The 17,894-nt window shown below is 47.0% G+C and overlaps 2 protein-coding genes and 1 long non-coding RNA gene across 10 annotated transcripts in view; 2 read left to right on the forward strand and 1 right to left on the reverse strand.

The window, feature by feature from the left end:
* B3GNT2 (UDP-GlcNAc:betaGal beta-1,3-N-acetylglucosaminyltransferase 2) overlaps positions 1–17,894 on the forward strand; it is a 73,974-nt gene that overhangs the window by 52,144 nt on the left and 3,936 nt on the right. Inside the window, exon 1 of one of the 3 annotated variants that reach the window (XM_030235704.2) lies at positions 5,654–5,799. The exons of 1 other annotated variant lie outside the window; for it this stretch is intronic. The gene's annotated coding sequence lies outside the window, so the exon portion shown is untranslated. Of the gene's footprint in view, positions 1–5,653; positions 5,997–17,894 lie in introns of those variants that run through there. One more of the 3 variants, XM_030235703.2, reaches the window with a different exon arrangement.
* LOC127059403 (uncharacterized) lies at positions 3,663–5,364 on the reverse strand. The gene is made up of 2 exons (XR_007777157.1): positions 5,150–5,364; positions 3,663–4,553 (listed from the first exon to the last, which is right to left on the reverse strand). It is a non-coding gene; the product is annotated as an uncharacterized LOC127059403 (long non-coding RNA).
* Positions 6,326–17,894, forward strand: part of LOC103821345 (uncharacterized) — a 45,101-nt gene continuing 33,532 nt past the window's right edge. For all 6 annotated transcript variants that reach the window (XM_030235697.2, XM_018921069.3, XM_030235699.2 and 3 more), the window contains exon 1: positions 6,326–6,439. In XM_030235697.2, the coding sequence (XP_030091557.2) occupies positions 6,413–6,439 (27 nt within the window). In that variant the 5' untranslated portion in view covers positions 6,326–6,412. The remainder of the gene's footprint in view (positions 6,440–17,894) is intronic.

Genomic DNA, 17,894 nt, shown 5'->3' on the forward strand with positions numbered 1-17,894 from the left:
CTCCTGCCTGCCAAAGAAGGAGCCCTCAGCCAGGAGCACCAGCCCCAGGCCTGATGGCACAGTGCCTCTGCCACTGGTGTGCAGCTCCCATGGGCTGAGCAGGATTTAGCTGTGGTAGCAGCTGTGCCCGAAGCTGAGAGCTTTGCCTAGGGCTGGGAGTGTCTTGGCAAACCTCCTGCACACGGTGTTGGCACAGCTTCCTTTGCCACCCAGAATCAGCCAGCCTGGATGCCAGCACCCTCCCAGGACTGGTTTTAACTGGAGTTACCCAAGCTGGCACTGTGACAGTCCAAGTGAGTCTCATCCAGGAGGATGAGAAATCAAGATGGTTTGGAAAAATCTAAGTGACATGTGAGGATTGGCAGTTTTCCCTCATCTAGGATTTTGCTGGGACTTAAAACTGCATCTGCTAAAAAGTAAAAGCCAAGCAGAAGGGGTTTAGCTGAAGTGGGTCCAGTACACTTTTTCCTAGGTGTAAACAAAGGCGAGAAGTGACTTTGGCTCTTCACATTTGAAGAGTCTTGGCTGGAGCTTTTTTAGTCCTGCAGCTCTTCAAGTCTTGCTGCAAAAATGCAGTGGGATGCCTCTGAACAGAGGTAATAAGGAGACGTGCAAAGAGGTCATGTTTCCAGGACACAAAAAAGATGGTTTTTATAGAGCAGGTGCCTTTTTGGCTTTTTGCAAAATAATTATTGTCCAGTTTCTGCTACTATAGAAATTGAATGTCAAGTGGTTCTTCTCCATCCTCTGGCATCCTGCCCTGTGCACTGCTGTGCCTGCCTTGTGTCTGCAAGGGAAAGAAGCCCCACATGGAGGCAAAAGTGTTAGTTACTGCAGCCTGTCTGTGAAAAAGGCAGGTATGTCCTTCCAGAGCAGGGAAACTGATTTGAATCCAAGGAGCTCAGGAGTAATTATTCTTGGCAAATGCGAATCAATACCAGCACAGTGCAGCTCTGCCCACAGCTTGCAAATGGCAGCACACAGCACAACAGGGGCGACTTCCTTTCCACAGTCTCTGTCCTATCCTGCTGTGCCTGCAAGAGCAAAGCTGAAATGCTCCAGAGGAAAAAAAAAAAGGTGTTCTGAAGCGCATGTGACAATCTCTTAAACTTGAGTGGTTTTGCCAAAGCTGAACCTGCCAGCCACAGCTCCCCCAGCTCACCAAGGTACAAAAGCAAAGGGAAGTGGAGCAGAAGACCTCTGTAGCACTTGCTGTGCTGTCTGGCCTGCGTGTGGCAGGGGCACAAGGGGGGGAAATGACTGTGTGAGGAGACCACTGAAATGCTGTGCTTGTGTTGCTGGCAAGCCTTGCTAAAAGACACTGCCTAGCCTGGGAATGGCTCTTCACTTCTCTGAATTCCAGGCTCAAACTTTTGAGTGGGATAAAACAGGTTCATTCCTGGAGGAACAGAGATGCTCCAGCTTGAATTGCATATCACCTTTGCTTTTTAATTTTTTTCTTGCTGCCATTGAGGAACTTGCATGTCACAGGAGAAATCCTTAGTCCCTAGTCATTATTTAAATTTTAGCCTCTTATCTCCTGTTCTCGTTCTGTTTGGTCAGAGAAGCATGCTCGGGTTTGTCCTGTGCTCTCCAGGTGTCCTCTAGCCACACCAATCTGTCCACAAAAATCAGGGAGATCAGTATCCTGGATAGGCTTTGGTCCAGCTCAGAAAATTCATTCCAGCTGTCCTGGCCTTATGGAAGGGCTTTCACTCAGAGAGTGGCTCTCTTGGAGAGCCAAGAGAGTGTTCACAGGTGGGGAGGAGATGTTTCAGTACCTGTGTGCCTGCAGCGTTTTCAGCACGGGGGGGGGAGCACATTTTGGAGCAAGGGCTGGGAGATATGGGTGCACGTTCTGGACACAGTGTGAGGGCTCTGGGACAAGCACTTCCATAACGTCAGCCACTGCCAGCCATGCCAGACTCAGTGAAAGCAGCTGCTCCGTGTTTCTGCCCAGCTGGGCGCTGGTTCCCCGCCCTGAGCTGCAGTGGGGGACGAGCCAGCCGCGTTCCCAAGGGTGGCTGCAGGCAGGTACCCGGGAATCGCGGCAGCAGACAGGGAAATTCCTGCGCCTGCTGCTCCTCCGTCGCTGCGGGAGGACGTGCCAGCAGCTCCGGGAGTGCAGGGATGTGGCTCCCCCGGGAATGCAGCACAAAGCCCCTGGGGCGAGTGGCCCACAGCCCGTCCCCTTCTCTCAGCACCGCGGCTCTGTCCCGCCCCTCCCGCTCTAGCTTTGCTGCAGGGACAGCGAGATAACCTTGAAGATTTTATAACCTGAATCTCATTCCTACTTGTCCTTTGCTCCTGGCAATGTACCAATTATTAATTAACAGGCAAATGTAGAGAAAAGGCCAATGTACATAGCTTGCTTCCATAGATGTAAACGCAGCAGTCCCCAGGCCAGCTTTTATTACAGTGAACCCAAATACTGAGAATAAACAGCCTGGGGGAGAAGAAAAGAAAAGAAAAAAAACCCCAAACAAACAAAAAAACAAACCCAAAACCCCAAACAACGAAAAATCCCTCCAAACCAAACCCAAACCAAACAAAAACAAAACCCCAGAAACTATTTTGAACTTGATAAAAAATGAGAGTTGAATCTTTTAAAAAGATTCTCTTTTCTGGCTGTCTGGGGCATGCCATGCTACCTATGGTAAAACTCGGGCAACAAGAATTTGTGTCACCAAGTGATATGACATCAATGCCCTGACACTTCCCAGTACCCAGCTCCTGGGAAATGTTTGGTGCTCTGCAACTCCCTGACAAGGGCTGTACACTGCATCTCATCACTTGCATCATGATGCTGAGTGAAGGTGGTGCTTTTAAATACGCAGGGAAAAATGTTATTCCAGATTCAGACCAAATTAAAGCTGCTGCAGTCAAAAGGATTTGATCTCTTTCTCAGGAGGGGAAGAAAAAAGTGCAATGATTTACTGCTGTGTCTGTCACAAAACTTGGCTTTACAGACCTGAAACATGAAAACCCCGCTTCTTCTTCCATGGAAGCAAAGTGCCCAACAACTTTAACCACACATTTTCCAGGCCTCCCTTGGTTTCACCCCAGCACAAGCAGCCATCCAGGAGAGGCTGCTCATCTGTGCTGAGATATGGTCTCTGCTGTCCTGCTCCACCCAGGACCTGTAAATTGGCAGCACCAGGTAAGAATCATCCCGGGTCTTAGGACTTTGCCGGTGTGATGTATGGATTTAGATCCAGGGAAGGTTGAGTGGCCTGCTCGGGAGAGCAGGGCTGCAAAATGAGCCCCCGCCTCCCCTCCCCTGGGGTTTGTAGGGCACAGCTGCTCTGAGCACAGCAGGGCCATCTCAGTCAGGCAATGGTTTGAAATGTGCTGTGGGCAATGCCACTGTTGGTTCCAGGTATTTTCCTGCTTTCAGACAACTGTTGAGGCCTGGCTGCTGAGTGGATTCAAGGAATACATTTGGATTAAAACATCTCCCCCCCGTGAAGGTCTCCAGAGGCAGCCCCGTGACCAGCTCTGATTACAGAGGAACAGGCAGGGCCTGGGTGTGGGACTGGGAGGAGGGAGAAATGCCTTTTCCCCAAAGGCAACAGACCATTTCAGCATTGACCAACCCTTTTAGCTTCAACATGTTTTTCCAGGCTCCTTAGCACCCAGTGTCATGGGATACACTGCTCTAGTTGATTTTTGGCTGTTTTTATTTTTTTTACAGTTGATCTCAAAACATACCATTATGAAATCTCCTGTGCAGTGGAGCCAAGCTCCTGGCTGCCAGACACACTCGATTCTCCTTTCAAACCCTTGTGTTATACTTAATAGACAACGATGTTTGCCAATTTAGGGTAATTTCTCCCTTTGCTGTAATCTTCCTGCTCCGATGAAAAGGACAGCTTTACTCAAACGTGAAGTACATATATAAATATTTGAAGAGGGATGAAATATGCAACGCCTCTACCAATGCACTGTGAATGTGGACATTCCTTCCAGACTCTTGAGTGAAGATTTTAGAGCAGCTCCAAGACACTTGCAGCAGGTTTCCTGTTGGCATCCAGTATTTAACACACAGAGTATGGGGAGTTGGGGATGTGCAGTGGGTGCTGATGCTCTTTCCCAAACTGGTTGTGTTTAGGGCTGTGCACACCAGCTGTTGAATTCTGGTGAAAATGAGTGCTGTAAAATAGAAGAAAATCACCTGTGTTTTCATGGATCACAGGGACATGCTTACCCCTCTCCTTGCAATGAAAACAATTTTTAAGTGATTGTGCCAGGTGACATTGAGACAATTCCTTTGGTCGGGCCTCTCCTTATACTGGATTGAGAATGCTGGTGCTAAAAATAGGAACAAACGGCATGTGTTCATTTTCATCCAGGGAAGGATGAAAAGCTGAGAGGTTCACAGTCCATGGGAACTGTAAATCTGAATGCTGGTTGCTATTGATCTGTCCACGACAAGCTGTGCCCTCTTTGCTGCACACATTTCTATGTTTTTTCCAGTAAGCATCCTGGGTTCCTGAGTTTCCTTTAGTTTGTTTCCACAGGGACGTCTGGCTAGCATTTGTAGGCTCATCAACCTAGCAAGCAAGCAAACAGCAACAAAAGAGGTTACTAATGAATGAGTCATGCACCATGTAGGATCACTGGAAGGGGAATTTCCAAAATCGGAAATTCTCACGAACTTCTTTCCTCGACAGCCTAAAAGACCCCTTTGCATTTCCCCCCTGGACTCCTTAAAAAAAGCTTTGAAGACTTCCTCGAAAAGCTGAGCCAGGTGCAAGGAACAATGTTTCTTTCAAAGAGGAAACATTAAAAAGTGATGTAGCACGGGCATTTCTCAGCCCTGCCGAGGGGTTTTCCCCTTTTGCTCGATGCCTTGTGGAAAAGCCACGAGGGAAAACTGTCCGAAGGGAATGGCCTTCCCGCGGTGGTAGGCCAATGACCCGCGGTGCTCACAGAGGGACACAGCGCCCGCTGCCCGCCCACCAGAGCTGCCTCAGGAGCCAGGTGTCACCGGGGCCACCCCCAGGAGCAGGGTGCCCGGTGTGTGGCCGTTCCCACAGGGAAGGAGCAGCACCTGGCTCGGCTGGAAGGCGGGCAGGGCAACGCAGCGGTGTCTGCCCCCTTCCCCTCGCTCTTCCAACAACACAAACACTTTTTCTGCGGTTACTACCTCCCAGTTCTACAGCCCGGGCTCGGAGGCGGCGAGAGAACACCGTGTCCTGCCGGGGCCGGACCGCACCAGGCCGCCCCCTCTGCCCGCCCGCGCCGTCCCCTCAGGGCGCGGCCTCCGCCAACCGCCGGGACGGCCCCGGCGCGCGCGGGGACCCCCCGGCCGCTGCCCCGCCCGGCCCCTCGGGGCGCGCGCCGCCAGCTCCGACAACCCGCGGCGCCGGCGGCCGGCAGGGGGCGGGGCCGGCGCGCGCTGCTCGCCGCCTCGCCCTCGCCCCCGCCCCCTGCGGCGCGCGGCGGCGCCGGGCGGGGAGGCGGGCGGGGCGCGCGCGCGGGGCTCCGCCACAGGGCAACAAGTGAGAGGCGCTGCCCGGCCGCGCCCCCGCCCCGCCCCGCCCCGCCCCGCCCCGCCCCGCCGCCGCCACCGCCTCCTCCTCCTCCTCCTCCTCCTCCTCCTCCTCCTCCTCCTCCTCCTCCTCCTCCTCCTCCTTCTTGCCGAGGCACCGGCTCCGCTCCGCTCCGCCCGCCGCGGGCGGGTACCTCAGGCTCGGCCGGCCCTGAGGACACAGCGGCGGGGTGCGCGCCGTCCCACGGGGACGGGGGACGAGCCCTTCCGCGGCCGCCTCGGCGCCGCCCCTGCATCGCCCTCAGGTGCGGAACCCCCGCCTGCTGCGGGGGCCGGCGGAGCGGGGCGGCGGTGCGGAGCCGCGAGGGCCGTGGTGGGGCGGCAGGCCGGGGCCGGGCTGTGGGAGCCAGCGGCGAGGGCAGCCCGCGGCCGGACAAAGCATGGTGGATGCGGAGGCGGTGGCAGCAAGAACCCCGGCGGAGCCCCGCGGCAGCCTGGCAAGGTACGGGCGGGGGAGCTCGGCTGCCGCCCCCGCCAGCGCTGCCTCCGCGGGCCGGCGAGGATCGGCGCTGCCGGAGCGGCTGAGGAGGGACGGGGAGCGATAAAGCCCTGTTTTTAACTTAATTTTTGCCTCCCGTGCTCGTCGTGCGGTCGTGAGGTTCTCCTCCGTCGCCTCTCGCTTGTTTGCGTAGCGACCGCTGTGAGCTGGCGGCGCGGGGGGCGAACGGCCGGAGACGTAAATATGGGGATTTTTTAGGGCTGGGTTTTTCCTTTTCCCCGGCTGGGAGGTGACGGGCGGCGGCAGGGTGGGGTCACAGCGGGCGCGGAGTCCCTGCCCTGGCAGCGCGGGCAGCCGGCACATGTTGCAGCCAGAGCGGCCGGAGCAAGGCGGAGAGAGGCGCAGTCGGCTGGGCAGGGATGAAAGTCAGGCCAGCTCAGCTCACCGTATGTTTGTCCTCACTTTTAAATTTTTTGTTTAGGTTTTATTTTAGTTTGTTCATTGAACCGCGGGGAGGCGGCGTTGGTGCTGCCGAAGCCGTGAGGTTTTCCGGGAGAAAGCCGGAGCTGTGGGGCTGCGGCAGCGCCGGGAGCTGCTGCAGTCCGCTCCTTGGCGGGAGGGGAGGGACAGAGGGCGGCGGTGGCGGAGCGGGGACACTTGCCGCGCTCCTGGGGTCACCTCGTTAGCCCGCTGCGACCCAGCGGTTAATGATTAACATCCGCGTCGGGATTCTAGACCGTGTAGTGCTGAGGCAGTGGCACTAAAATATGGGCTTTGGTGGACCTGAAAGGGGAGAAAGTGGTTTTTTTGCTGAAGTTCGCCTAAATATATATGCTCCTTTACGAGATGATGCTTTTCCCATCAAACTTCCTGACACATCCTGTGCCCCGTCTGGAGGGGACTTCAGGTTACTCGCAAAGATTGTGGCTAAACTGCAGCTTGCGACTCATTAGTCATCCTGCAAAAATTTGTGGTGAAAGTTACTTGAGTAACCCTTTAATCCGACTTCCCAAAATGCTCAGTGCTATTGGGGTTGATTATTAAATACTCATGGTAAGTTTTAACTATGCAAAACAAGAGCTTACGTGGTTTGGTTGTCGTTTTTTTTTTTTTTTCTTTGTGGGGTTTTCTCCTTCTCTCCCCCCTCTTTTTTTTTTTTTTTTTTTTTTTTTAATGTATTTTGGTCAGAAAGACTCGGTTTGGGCACAGAAGAAGTTTAGTCTGACCATGGAAAGATGCATGCACAAAATTACATGCTGGACATGGCATCTGCGAGTTGTTGAGGAAACATGATTATAGCGTTATCCTTTGAGGAAATTTCTGGTAAATTATTGCTCACCGTCTTAAAGAGAGAGACAGCCCGGAATCCAGTTCTCTTCCCAAGCTGCTCAAAGCCGTTTCGTGTTCTTCTTGCAGTTCCGCTTTGGCGACAGGCTCTGGTGCTGTCACTGAGGGCGTGTGCGGGGAGTGGGGCGGGGGCGGCAGATGACACTCGGGTGAGTGGCACGCTGGGGGTTCGGTTCGGATGCAGAGCCCAGGCTGCTGACAGAGGCTGCCCTGCCGCCCGGGAACCAGCCGTGATGCCTGATAAATCATCGGAGGAGTTGAATGAGCGCTGAATTGTTACGAAATGCGTGAAGGAAACGAAATGGAGAATCAGCTTATCTTATTCGGCAAATTTAATTTGTAATGGTTTGGCTTGGTATTTTTGGTTTTTTTTTTTTTTTTTTTCTTCCTGGGGCTGTAAACAACTCGAGAAGACAGATATGTTTAGAAAAATAATACTGCCGTGGAGATGGATTAAAATACAGAATCTTTGTCTTGTACCTAAAAATGTAATATTGTCAGACAGAGTCAAAGCATTTTGGCTTGAAAGAAACCCTGGTTTTGCTGCTTGCTTTGAACGTGTGACTTTCCACAGGAGATGTTGTGCAGCACTGAGCTGTATGGCTGTAGGGAACCTACAGATGGAGCATAAAAAGGAAGAATGTATTTAAAGTAATTCTGTCACCTTGTTTTGCTTGGATTTGTGCTCATTTCTTTTCCCCACGATGAGGAAAATGCAGCAAGGTAGCACTGCTGAAGGGACTTGTTTTGAAGGTCATGCTTTAGATGGCTGGGAGTGCTAGCTGCCTGTCTGATGTCCTGTTTCATAATAAGTAAAGCTCACTAATCTCCCCAGAGATTGTTCCTAACGAACACAGTGTCACTGGTAGTCAAAAAAATTGTTATTATTATTGCCTGGAAGCTGATCCTGAATTTTTTAAAATACTTCTGGGTTATGAAGATGCTGCTGAGGAGATCAGTGGAGCAGTGGTGTTTGCTCAGAGAAAAAGCAGTGTTTGATGAGAAATGAGAGTGGATAAAGTGAGTCGTATTCTGTGCTGGAAAATCTGGGCAATTGTCTGTATGAATAAGTCACAGAGTTTATAGAGGGGGGGGAAACAGGATTTGAGTCTTCATCTTCTTGCCTTACCCTGGCAAAGATTCCTTGGAGAACCAAGTCTTTCGGAGGAGTGCACTCCTCCATGGCGACTTGTGAGTGCTGATACTCTGAGGAATTGTCATTTTGCTGCCACCTGGTGCAGCTATATTCACAGTGGATCCAGTTCTGTCAGTGATTTTTCCAGTTGGCTGTGTATTCCACTTGAAGGAGGGAAAAATGGTAGTGACAAAAGGCTGTGCCAATGCTGATAATTTTTGAAACATAGGGTGTGATCGTGTCTCCTACCACAGCCAATATTGTCATTATCACAGCAGCCAGGAAGCAGGGCTGGCTTGTCATTGATCTGTGCACTTGCCCAAAACCTGTATGGTCATATTGCTCCAAATTAACCAGAGGACAGGAAAATGATTGTGCAGTATTGATTCAAATCCTCAACCAAGCTCTTTGGTTCCTTGTTCTTTCTCCACAGCTCACTGAATTTTTGACAAATGTGTCAGATGATCTTGCAAAATCTTGACTTCAGGCGTGTTGCGAAACTTCTCAGAGCTGGTTACTTGGTGGACTTTTCCTGTGTGCTGTCAGGCTTGAGCCTTGTGCTGCCAAGTGACTAAAGCAGCTCTGCTGGAAATGCACCAGGCTGACATTCCAGATCTTCATGTTTTGCTGGATTTGGTTACGCTTCCTGCAGTAATGAAACTGTAAATTGCTTCTTTTTGAAGAATATGCAGTCTGCATAGTAGAGACTGGGAGGTTTCCTGTAGGTAGAGCTTAAAGTGTATAATTCTCCAACTTGTCAAGAACAGGCCAAAGACAGAGTGGATGAAAGCTATTGGCAAGAGTGAACTTTCTCTGTAAAAAGCACAGAATATAGAAAAACCACATATTTCATCAAAATAATGAGAACTTCTTGTTTTCATGCTAATGTTTCTTGAAGGCCCTCTCACAGGTTGTTGGTTTGGTTTTCTTAGTATATCTCTTTATTACATTTTCTATTACTCTGTGGTAAAAATGCAACAGTAATTTTGAAGCAAATAGGCATGAATTTACTTTTTAAATTCAAACTTTAAAAGTTTTTTCAGGTATATGTAATATTAATCCCTAATTCATTTCTAACCAGAATGTTAACAGTTACTTTAGGAAGGAGGTTGGGTGATTGGGTGCATGTGCAGTCATGGGGTTAGTGTTTGATGTTTCTGGTGTGTCATGGGCTGTGTTCATGTGAGTTTCCATATTTATTATGGAATCATAGTTGGAATGGGGATCCCCACGGGGATCATTGGAGTCCAACTCCTGGCCCTGCACGGGACAGCGCTTCGCGTGGTTTGGAGAAGAATTTGTGCCTGTGAGTGCAGTTCACAAAAATTCCTAATGTGTTATCCCTCTTCTGCCACGTTCTGACCCCACAGAGGTATATTTAGATGTTTTTATCAGTTCACTGTTGTATCCCTTTATGTAAGCAAGCCCCTTTCATGTGCTTAAAAAACATCAAAAAAAAAGAAATAAAATATGATCATGATCATGGTAGAATGAAATACAGGCTCTTCCTGTCATTTTAGGATAGAGTGAAGAAGTCACTGACCAAAGGTTGTGGACTAAATGTCAGACCTGTCCAGTCACATTTTGCTTTTACATAGAAAGCACTGACAGGTACCTGGGACTCAAGCCTGCTCTTTGCCTGTATCTCCCTCGCTGATTTCCTTGAGCCTTTTAGGATTTCGAAAGTGCCTAAGTATAAACTTCCCCCAGTTTCCAGATCGTGTAAAACCCAGTGAAAGACTGGATCATTAAGTTGTCTTGTGACGAACTGTGCAGAAGAATGATTGAATTGGTGCCTCGTGAGAGGCAATTAGCATTTAAGTAAGGAAAAGAATCCCTGTGTGTGATGGTGCTGAGAGTTTTCATGGGAGAATTGATGAAACAGTTTCCATCAGCAGTTGGTTAAGAAAGCTTTGTTGTTTGGGAGAAATACAACAGTAAGAATTAAAAAGCATTTAATTTCGAGACGGTTTTGTTCGTCTTTGTAAATAACTTCTGAAATTTAGCAGCTGCTTCATCTTAAGCACACTCCAAAGAGTTAGTCTTGAGAGTGAATTGACCAAATCCTTTCAATTGTAAGCCAGCTATCTGGATCAAATGAGCAAGAAATCTTGACTTGTGGCTGGGAATGACTAATTTCCCCATAAAAGGGTAATTCCCCGAGGCTCAGTGGTTTATGAACCGGCAGACGACCTTTGTATTGGTATGGGATTTACAGGAGAGTTTACGGTGTGGTTGAAGGTTTGTGTGCCCCACCGAGGTGTGCATGCTGTGCTGTGGGATGTGCAGGCTCCTGCCCTAGTGTGCTGCCGGGAGTATCCTGCTGTATCCTGGGGCACTTCGGAGGCTGAAGCGGTCTGTGCTCCCCTCCCCGCCTTGTGCTGGTGTAGCTGTTCGTGCAGCTGAGTGGTGAACTGAATTGAGGAACTAAGCGAGTTGAGAAATAACCTTTTCTGTTTGCTTGTCTTGTGGGTTTACATAATTTAACACAGTGAGCTACGCAAATATGGGAATTAATGACCTGGGAAAGGATAGAATCCTTTTAACTGAGTTTAAGGAGAGCTGCTGCTGAATGCCCAACTGTATCCTGAATGTAGTGCTGGTTTATCTTACTTGAGCAATTATATTTTTTAATCTGGTATTTGAAAGTTAGAAACTGCTAATGGGAAGCTGTCTTTGGGATGGAAATTGTTGTTGCAAACTTATTGTTGATCTGCTTTTGAATAAAAACAATCAAAACCCATGCAGAACAACCTGAAGTTGATTACTCAAACCACTCTCAAGTTTTGTGGAAGTTCACTTCGGTCTGCAGGTAACAGGTACAGAAGGTGTTTCTAATCGGGTTAGATGCTTATCTGCTGTTAACAAAAATGGGAGTTAGCTGCCTAGCCGGCTTAAAGATCCTTTAGAAAATCCTCCTGATACTTATATGCATCTTTAGCTGCCTAAAGCTGCTGGAGAAATTGTTCCCTTTCCCATAAACTTAGTAGGCTGGAACGAGATCTGTATCTTAGGTTTTACAGCTTTGAAGGAGGACAATGAATTTCTCTGCTTACAACTCCACTGATTTTTCTGAACTTAAAATGACTTATTCAGAAAGATGAAGAACTTTTCCTGTAAATGTTAATTACACCTGAAACCAAAACCACTTGAAAGCAAATGTATTTTTCACGTATTTGCATTTTAAAATGTAGGTTTTGCATTCTTAAACGTGTGTTTAGCTCAATACTGTAGGTTCAGAGGCAGATCCCAGAATTCTGAGATGAATATTCTCAGTATGAATTTGGTTTGAATTGACTTCTGAGTAACCACATAGCACTGGCAGGGAATATGGCTGGGAATTTTACCCTCCCAGTTGTGTATCCCATCATTCAAAGTCAGCAGTTTAGGGAAGTCAAATTGAAAACCAGCATTTATTTTTAACCCAGAAGGACAGTGGTAACCAGGGGTAGGTGTTGGCTTCATCAGCTGTTCGAAGTTACACTGTTCTTGTTTTTGAAACATAGTTTTTAGTAGTGTGATTTGTGTCTAAGGTGGGCAAGAAGACAGAGCAGAGGTAGAATTTTGATGGCCGGAGGTAATGTGCTTGAAGGATGGTTTTGTTAGTTGACTAAATAATAATTGCTCTCTGTGCAGACATAAATGTGGTTGGAATATGGTTAAGGCAGGATTAATTACTGGTTTTATCTTCAAACTGGAAGAGATCAGGAGCAGACGAGTTGTCTTGTTTGTGGAAAATACAGTTATCTGCATTTTGCGTAGGTTTTCTAAATCATGAGTTGTATTTCAAATACAGCACAAAAGTAAGAAGAGAGTGTCTGTCCCGCAGATCTTCTCTCTTTAAATGCCCTCTGAAAGCATCAGTTGGGTTTGCAGTGTGTTATATCCATTCTTTCTCACCAGAACTAGCACTGATACAAGCATGGGGTGTCTGCCAGGAAGGTGCTTCCTTATCCACTTCCTTGGCTTTCTAGTAATTATGGGCAGATAGGGTGCAGCTGAAAGGAACCCCACAGCAAACAGCAGATGTGGGTGGGTCACGCTGGGCCAGTCGCTGCCCCCTGACCTGGGTACAGAAAGTACCTGAGAAACTCGGGCCCGGGGTGTACCTTGTAGTGGAATGGGTGGGCCAGACTCTGTGCCTCTGGTGGAGCAGTGCTGGTTGTGCCTGGCCCTGCCCGAGGGAGCTCTGGGTGAAGGTAGGAACCAGCAGCAGCAGTAGTGTGCTGGTACATGAAAGCTGAGGCTGGTCACAGATGGGCTCTGCTGTGGCCTGGGCTGTGCCAGCCTTCCCTCTTCTCCTGCACCACTCCTGGTGTTTGTGCAGCACATCAGGGGTGATGGGAGCTGGCTGAAAGCTAATTGCTGCTTTGTTGTCGGCTCTTTATCGTCCTCCAGCTAACTGAAATGATTCACCACAATCAAATCAGTGCAAAGGTAGATGGGACTGTGCAGCTTATGCAGGGGAAGGAATAAATTACAGGAATGAGTCAGCTATGACTGCAACTGTTTTAAACTGACATGGAACTGTGCTCCCCAACTTCTAATTGATGTGATGAATGACAAATAATTTTGTTCCAAGAAATATTTCTCTGCTGACACTTGGTTAAACCCCTTCTCTTGAATCTTTTTAATTTACTGTTCATTCAAGCTGATGCCTGTCAAGTGAAAACTAAAATTCTTCTTAAATCAGAAGCTGGCAGCTCCAGGTTATTTCTAACAAATTTACAATGTCATCATTCTCAAGCTTGAACTGACTTTGGAATGACATGGGAATTTTCAGCATTAACAAATTGGGAAAAAAAAGGTCACATCTGCTACCACAGGCCCTCAACTGGCATATTAAACTTTAATATTAATTTTTTTAGTGAGTTGAGACCTTACACTTAGTTGTTAGTGTGAAATCTAAATTACTGGGGAAAAAAATGAGACCAACAACCCAAACTATTTTTACTGTTAAACAAGGAAACCAAACATTTTTCATCACAAGTTTTTTGTTGGTTTGGGTTTTTTTTTTTTTTTTTTTATGAGCAGTTAGGAACACCTTCATAGCTTCACATCTTCTAGTGTGGCTGCAGGCATGCCAGTGCAGAATGGTAATGTTAGCATGATGCACTAATTTATTGAGACACTGCTATTGTTCCAACTGACTTATGGAAGTGAGGTGTACATGTGCAGCTACATTGCTTATTCATCCTGTGGAAAACCATGACCAAACTCAAGCAGTCTATACCAGTAGAAAAATTGGAATATCTATTAAGCCTGGGACTGAGTTTACAGAATATTTTTCATAATGGCCTTTTCTTGCATATGTCTTTATGTTCTATAGAAATACAAGAATTCAAATATGCAACTGAACATTCTTTCAGCCAATCCAAGGATTTAAGTTTAACAGGTTAAAAGAAAATATTTAGGTCTAACTTGCAGTGAATTCAGTAGGTGCATCATATTTAAATATTTTCTCAATCAAACCCAGAGTTTTTGTGAGAGACACCTGCAAATAACTTAAAAGGCAGATGGGGTTGGGATAATCTGATTTACTGGTAGCTGACTTATTTAAAAATGGCTGAAAAAATAGTTTACTCTGGTTGAAGGCTTGGGGATTTCAGCAGTTTGGTTTGGGGTTGGAAGTATTCAGTTAGAGGCAGTGGTGAACCTATGGTATCTCCTCCTTCTCTAAGTGCTCTGTCAAGCAGGAATTTCACATAGGGTGGTTTTAAAGAAATTAAAAGTAAGTTTTTACTGTTGAATGGCTTTGTAAAGATAACTTGATGCAAAGATAACTGCAGACTCTGTGGGTGTTGCTGCAGTATTTCTAAGCACCAATATAAAGTCAACAAAACTTCTGTTTCATAGATGTTATTTTAAATAGCACACCTTAAAAGGCAATGTTCTGGTAGCTTCTCTTTTCTGCTGAAGGAGCTAGTGGTAGGGGAAGACCTGAAATTAGTCCACATGGTGGCAGGAAACATAGTAGAACTTACTGTAATGATTCTGGAATTCTGCTCCTCAGAACTTAGCATTCAGCAGTAAGTGAAAGAACTGTTTAGTCTTTTAATAGCACAGTTGAAAGGTGACATCAGTAGTGTGAGGCACAAATCAAGTAGGTATTAGAGAGAGGGAGTTTGGAGTTCTTATGAAGCTTTCACAAACTTGAATGCAGTAGGAACTTCCCCACTGGTTTGTAGCAGCTTTTGACTAGTAAACTTCTGGAGTTTCACTGGAATGTGCCTGCTCTGAGCAATGTGAGTTATCTGATTACTTGGAGAAGCAAGACGCTGGACAACAAAACCCTGCTGCCGCTGGACAACAAAACCCTGCTGCCGCTGGACAACAAAACCCTGCTGCCGTGCAGCTGGCAGCAGTGTGAGAGATTTAAAGGCAGTGCTCACAGATCCCACATATGGCTGCAGGGGCTGTCTGCACTGCTCCTGCAGCAGCTGGCTTCGATGATGCTCTTGCCTAGTGAAGGCTGACTCGGCCTGGTGCAGGAATGCCTGGTGCAGGAATGTGGTCACTTGTGGCTGGTGCTGGAGAAGAGCCCTGCTGGAACATGTTTCCTCTGCTCGGTTGTGGTTGTGACTTGGGTGAGGTCAGAGCCTGCAAGTGGAGTCTTGTTTTGCTCTTGCACTCCAGAGCCGTCCCTTGTGTGCGGTGCATGATGACTTCATGGTGTTTGTGCAGAACGGACTGTTTTGGTATGAGGCATATACCTCATACCAAAATCCACTGATAGATAACTCTAAAAAAAAACCTCCACTTAATTTTTACAGTAGTAAATTAAAGTAGTAAATTATTTCTTTTTGTTGTCGTTACTGTCGTATCAAAAATGACCAGATAGAAGGGGAAGGGCTGACTGATGAAAGTTCATCTTGTAGCTTGTATGGCAAATGTATATTGAGAAAATAATGTCATACATTTTTAATTAATAATTAGTGTTTTCTGAGGGTTCCTCTCGTGTATGGTAACAGAATAGTGAGTCATTACAAGTTTTTGGTGTGGGGAAAAATTGAGGAGCCAGGATAATTCACAGCTGTTGAAATACAGAGAAATTCAAAAAATGGTTGGACAAAGTTAGAGTAGGTTCAATTACATAAGTCAACATTGCTCAAATACAAGTCTGGTCCTCTAAAACGGTATTACAGAAAACCAGAGGAGAACTACTAGACAAATGCCTCACTACCATTGGTTCTCTTGGATGAGTGTGGGGGTTTTGGTGGGGTTGTTGTTTTTTGGTGTTGCTTTTGAGGGGTTTTGGAGAAAAAATGTGCTGAAGATAACTAGTGGGAGACAGAACGTGAAGTTGCTTTGGCCTTTATTCAAACTCTTTTTAGTTCTTTATGCCTTGGGCTGTGTTTTAGGAAAATATATGCACATCCTTCTCTAGTCTTGCTATATTTACTTGGATCTTGAAATTCCATGCCTGAGTTTGACTGGTGTCCTTTGGTATTTTAATACTGGAAGATTAGAATTTCTCCCAAAGCTAAATAATATGCTCAAAGATGTCTCAAAGCAGATAAATGGAAATAATGAAAAGTAATGTTAAAACAAACATCAGCTGCTCTGAATGTCAGTGCAGTTGTTCATGCTTTGAGTAGCGTGTTGCTATCTTGGTTACTTTCCTGCAGCTGGAACATAGTTTCAGGCTGTCTTGCTGGGAGAGCACAGAAAACATTGACTGTTTCCACTGGTAACCACTGTGTGAGGCAGCCTTCTGCAAAAGGGCAACACGGATATCTGTTCAATATTCTCCTGTTGTTAAGGTTTTCTTAACTACTGTCCTATGAAAGGGGATTTGTGTAAAATTCTGAGGGGGGAGGGGATTTGATGGTGTGCAGTTAGAAAATAAAGAGCGTTCAAGTTCTTTAGAGCTGGAAATAGCACGGGCTTGGTACAACAGCCCGGGGCTCTCAGCATCATCTCGCTCCAAAACTGCTGTTGCTAGGTCCAGAAATCTCTTGACTCACTGAACAGAGCTGAGCTATTAGACAACTGATTCATCTCACAGGAGGTTAGAAGGACTCCATATGGCTTGTGATGTGCTAAGTAGCTAAACCAGTTAATTTCGGAAGCAGCAGTGTCACTACTGCACGTGCTGTTGCTGGCACTGTCAGAAGTGGTGCTGCATGTACAGCTGCTGCAAGGGATATCGGGCCCTAAAATGAAGTTATATGAGAACATCCAAGTCTGCCCTAGCACCAGTTACAGTCTCTGCAAAGAGAGAAGGGTGGTGATGTCTGTTAGATACTCGGCTTTGCCAGATTCCTGATAGTTTAGTCCTGGACCAGTAGGGTGGTAGTTGTGATACCTGCAAGTCATAGGGATTATCTTATCTTTTGTCAACCCCAGTAAGTAAATGGGCTTGTAATGCTTGGGTTTGGCAGTCAGATAATGTAGATGTGGTACTCAGCCCACTTAGAAAATACAGCCTAACTCCTGCCCTCAGAAAGGTATTTACAGTGAAAAGCCATGGCTTCTGTCAGACTCGAAGGAGGTGGAAAAGCTGGGTGTTTTACCTTGGGCTTTGACATCAGATGATTAGACTGGTTCAGCTGCTTGTGGATCCACAGCCTGGAACAGCATAGAGGCTGTGTTTGCTTATGGTGGTGATACTATTTACTGTGCTTTGTGAGATGGAACCACTGTCACCTCGCCAGACTTGTACATTTTCTGCTGAAAAACTCTACCAAGTCCAACAGTAAATGGGGATTTTTCTGCTCAGGAACCCGGTCTCATTTGCTGCAGGGGATTGCAGTCATAGTGGACTGACATTCCTTGCAAATGGTGTCTCATTGTGTCAGAAGAGTCTCAGGTCAAGTATCCAGATGCCTTAGAGGTGTTGAATACTATCAGCTTGGTAAGCTGGGGGCTGTGACACATGAGCTCTGTGGTGCTGCATATCCTGGAAAATCAAGCTTTGATTGAGCTCTTGTTTGTTGGCTGTTCCTAGGAGGGAGCAGTCACCCTGTTGTCTCTGGGGTCCCAGGATCATAGGTCAGATACCACCTCATTTGTTGCTTAGTGGGAAGTGCTGTTGAGGACAGGGCAGATAAGCTCTGATGTACATGCTGAGCTCTGTGGAGTAGCACAAAACAGAGGAGTGCTCCTTCTCCACTATTTTTGTGTCTAGTGAAAAATAAATGTAGAAAACCAGTGTACTTATCTGTTTTTAGTGACAGTTAAAGAGGAGGATAAAGTTTCTTTGAAGTCTGTGTGACCAAACCCAGTGCTTTCTGAACAGCTGTTTATCTTAAATGATGGTGCTGACCACAAGTATGGTTTTGTCTTTGAGATAGAGAAGAAAACTACTTTAAAATTAGAGCAGAAAGTTCATGGGTGACTGAGAGTAGAATATGAAATAAAGTAGATCTGGCCTGAACCTATACACAGATAAATATGCAGATGATACTTGAGGAAGC

The sequence above is a fragment of the Serinus canaria genome, chromosome 3, assembly GCF_022539315.1.
Source record: "Serinus canaria isolate serCan28SL12 chromosome 3, serCan2020, whole genome shotgun sequence".
NCBI classification, from domain to species: domain Eukaryota; kingdom Metazoa; phylum Chordata; class Aves; order Passeriformes; family Fringillidae; genus Serinus; species Serinus canaria.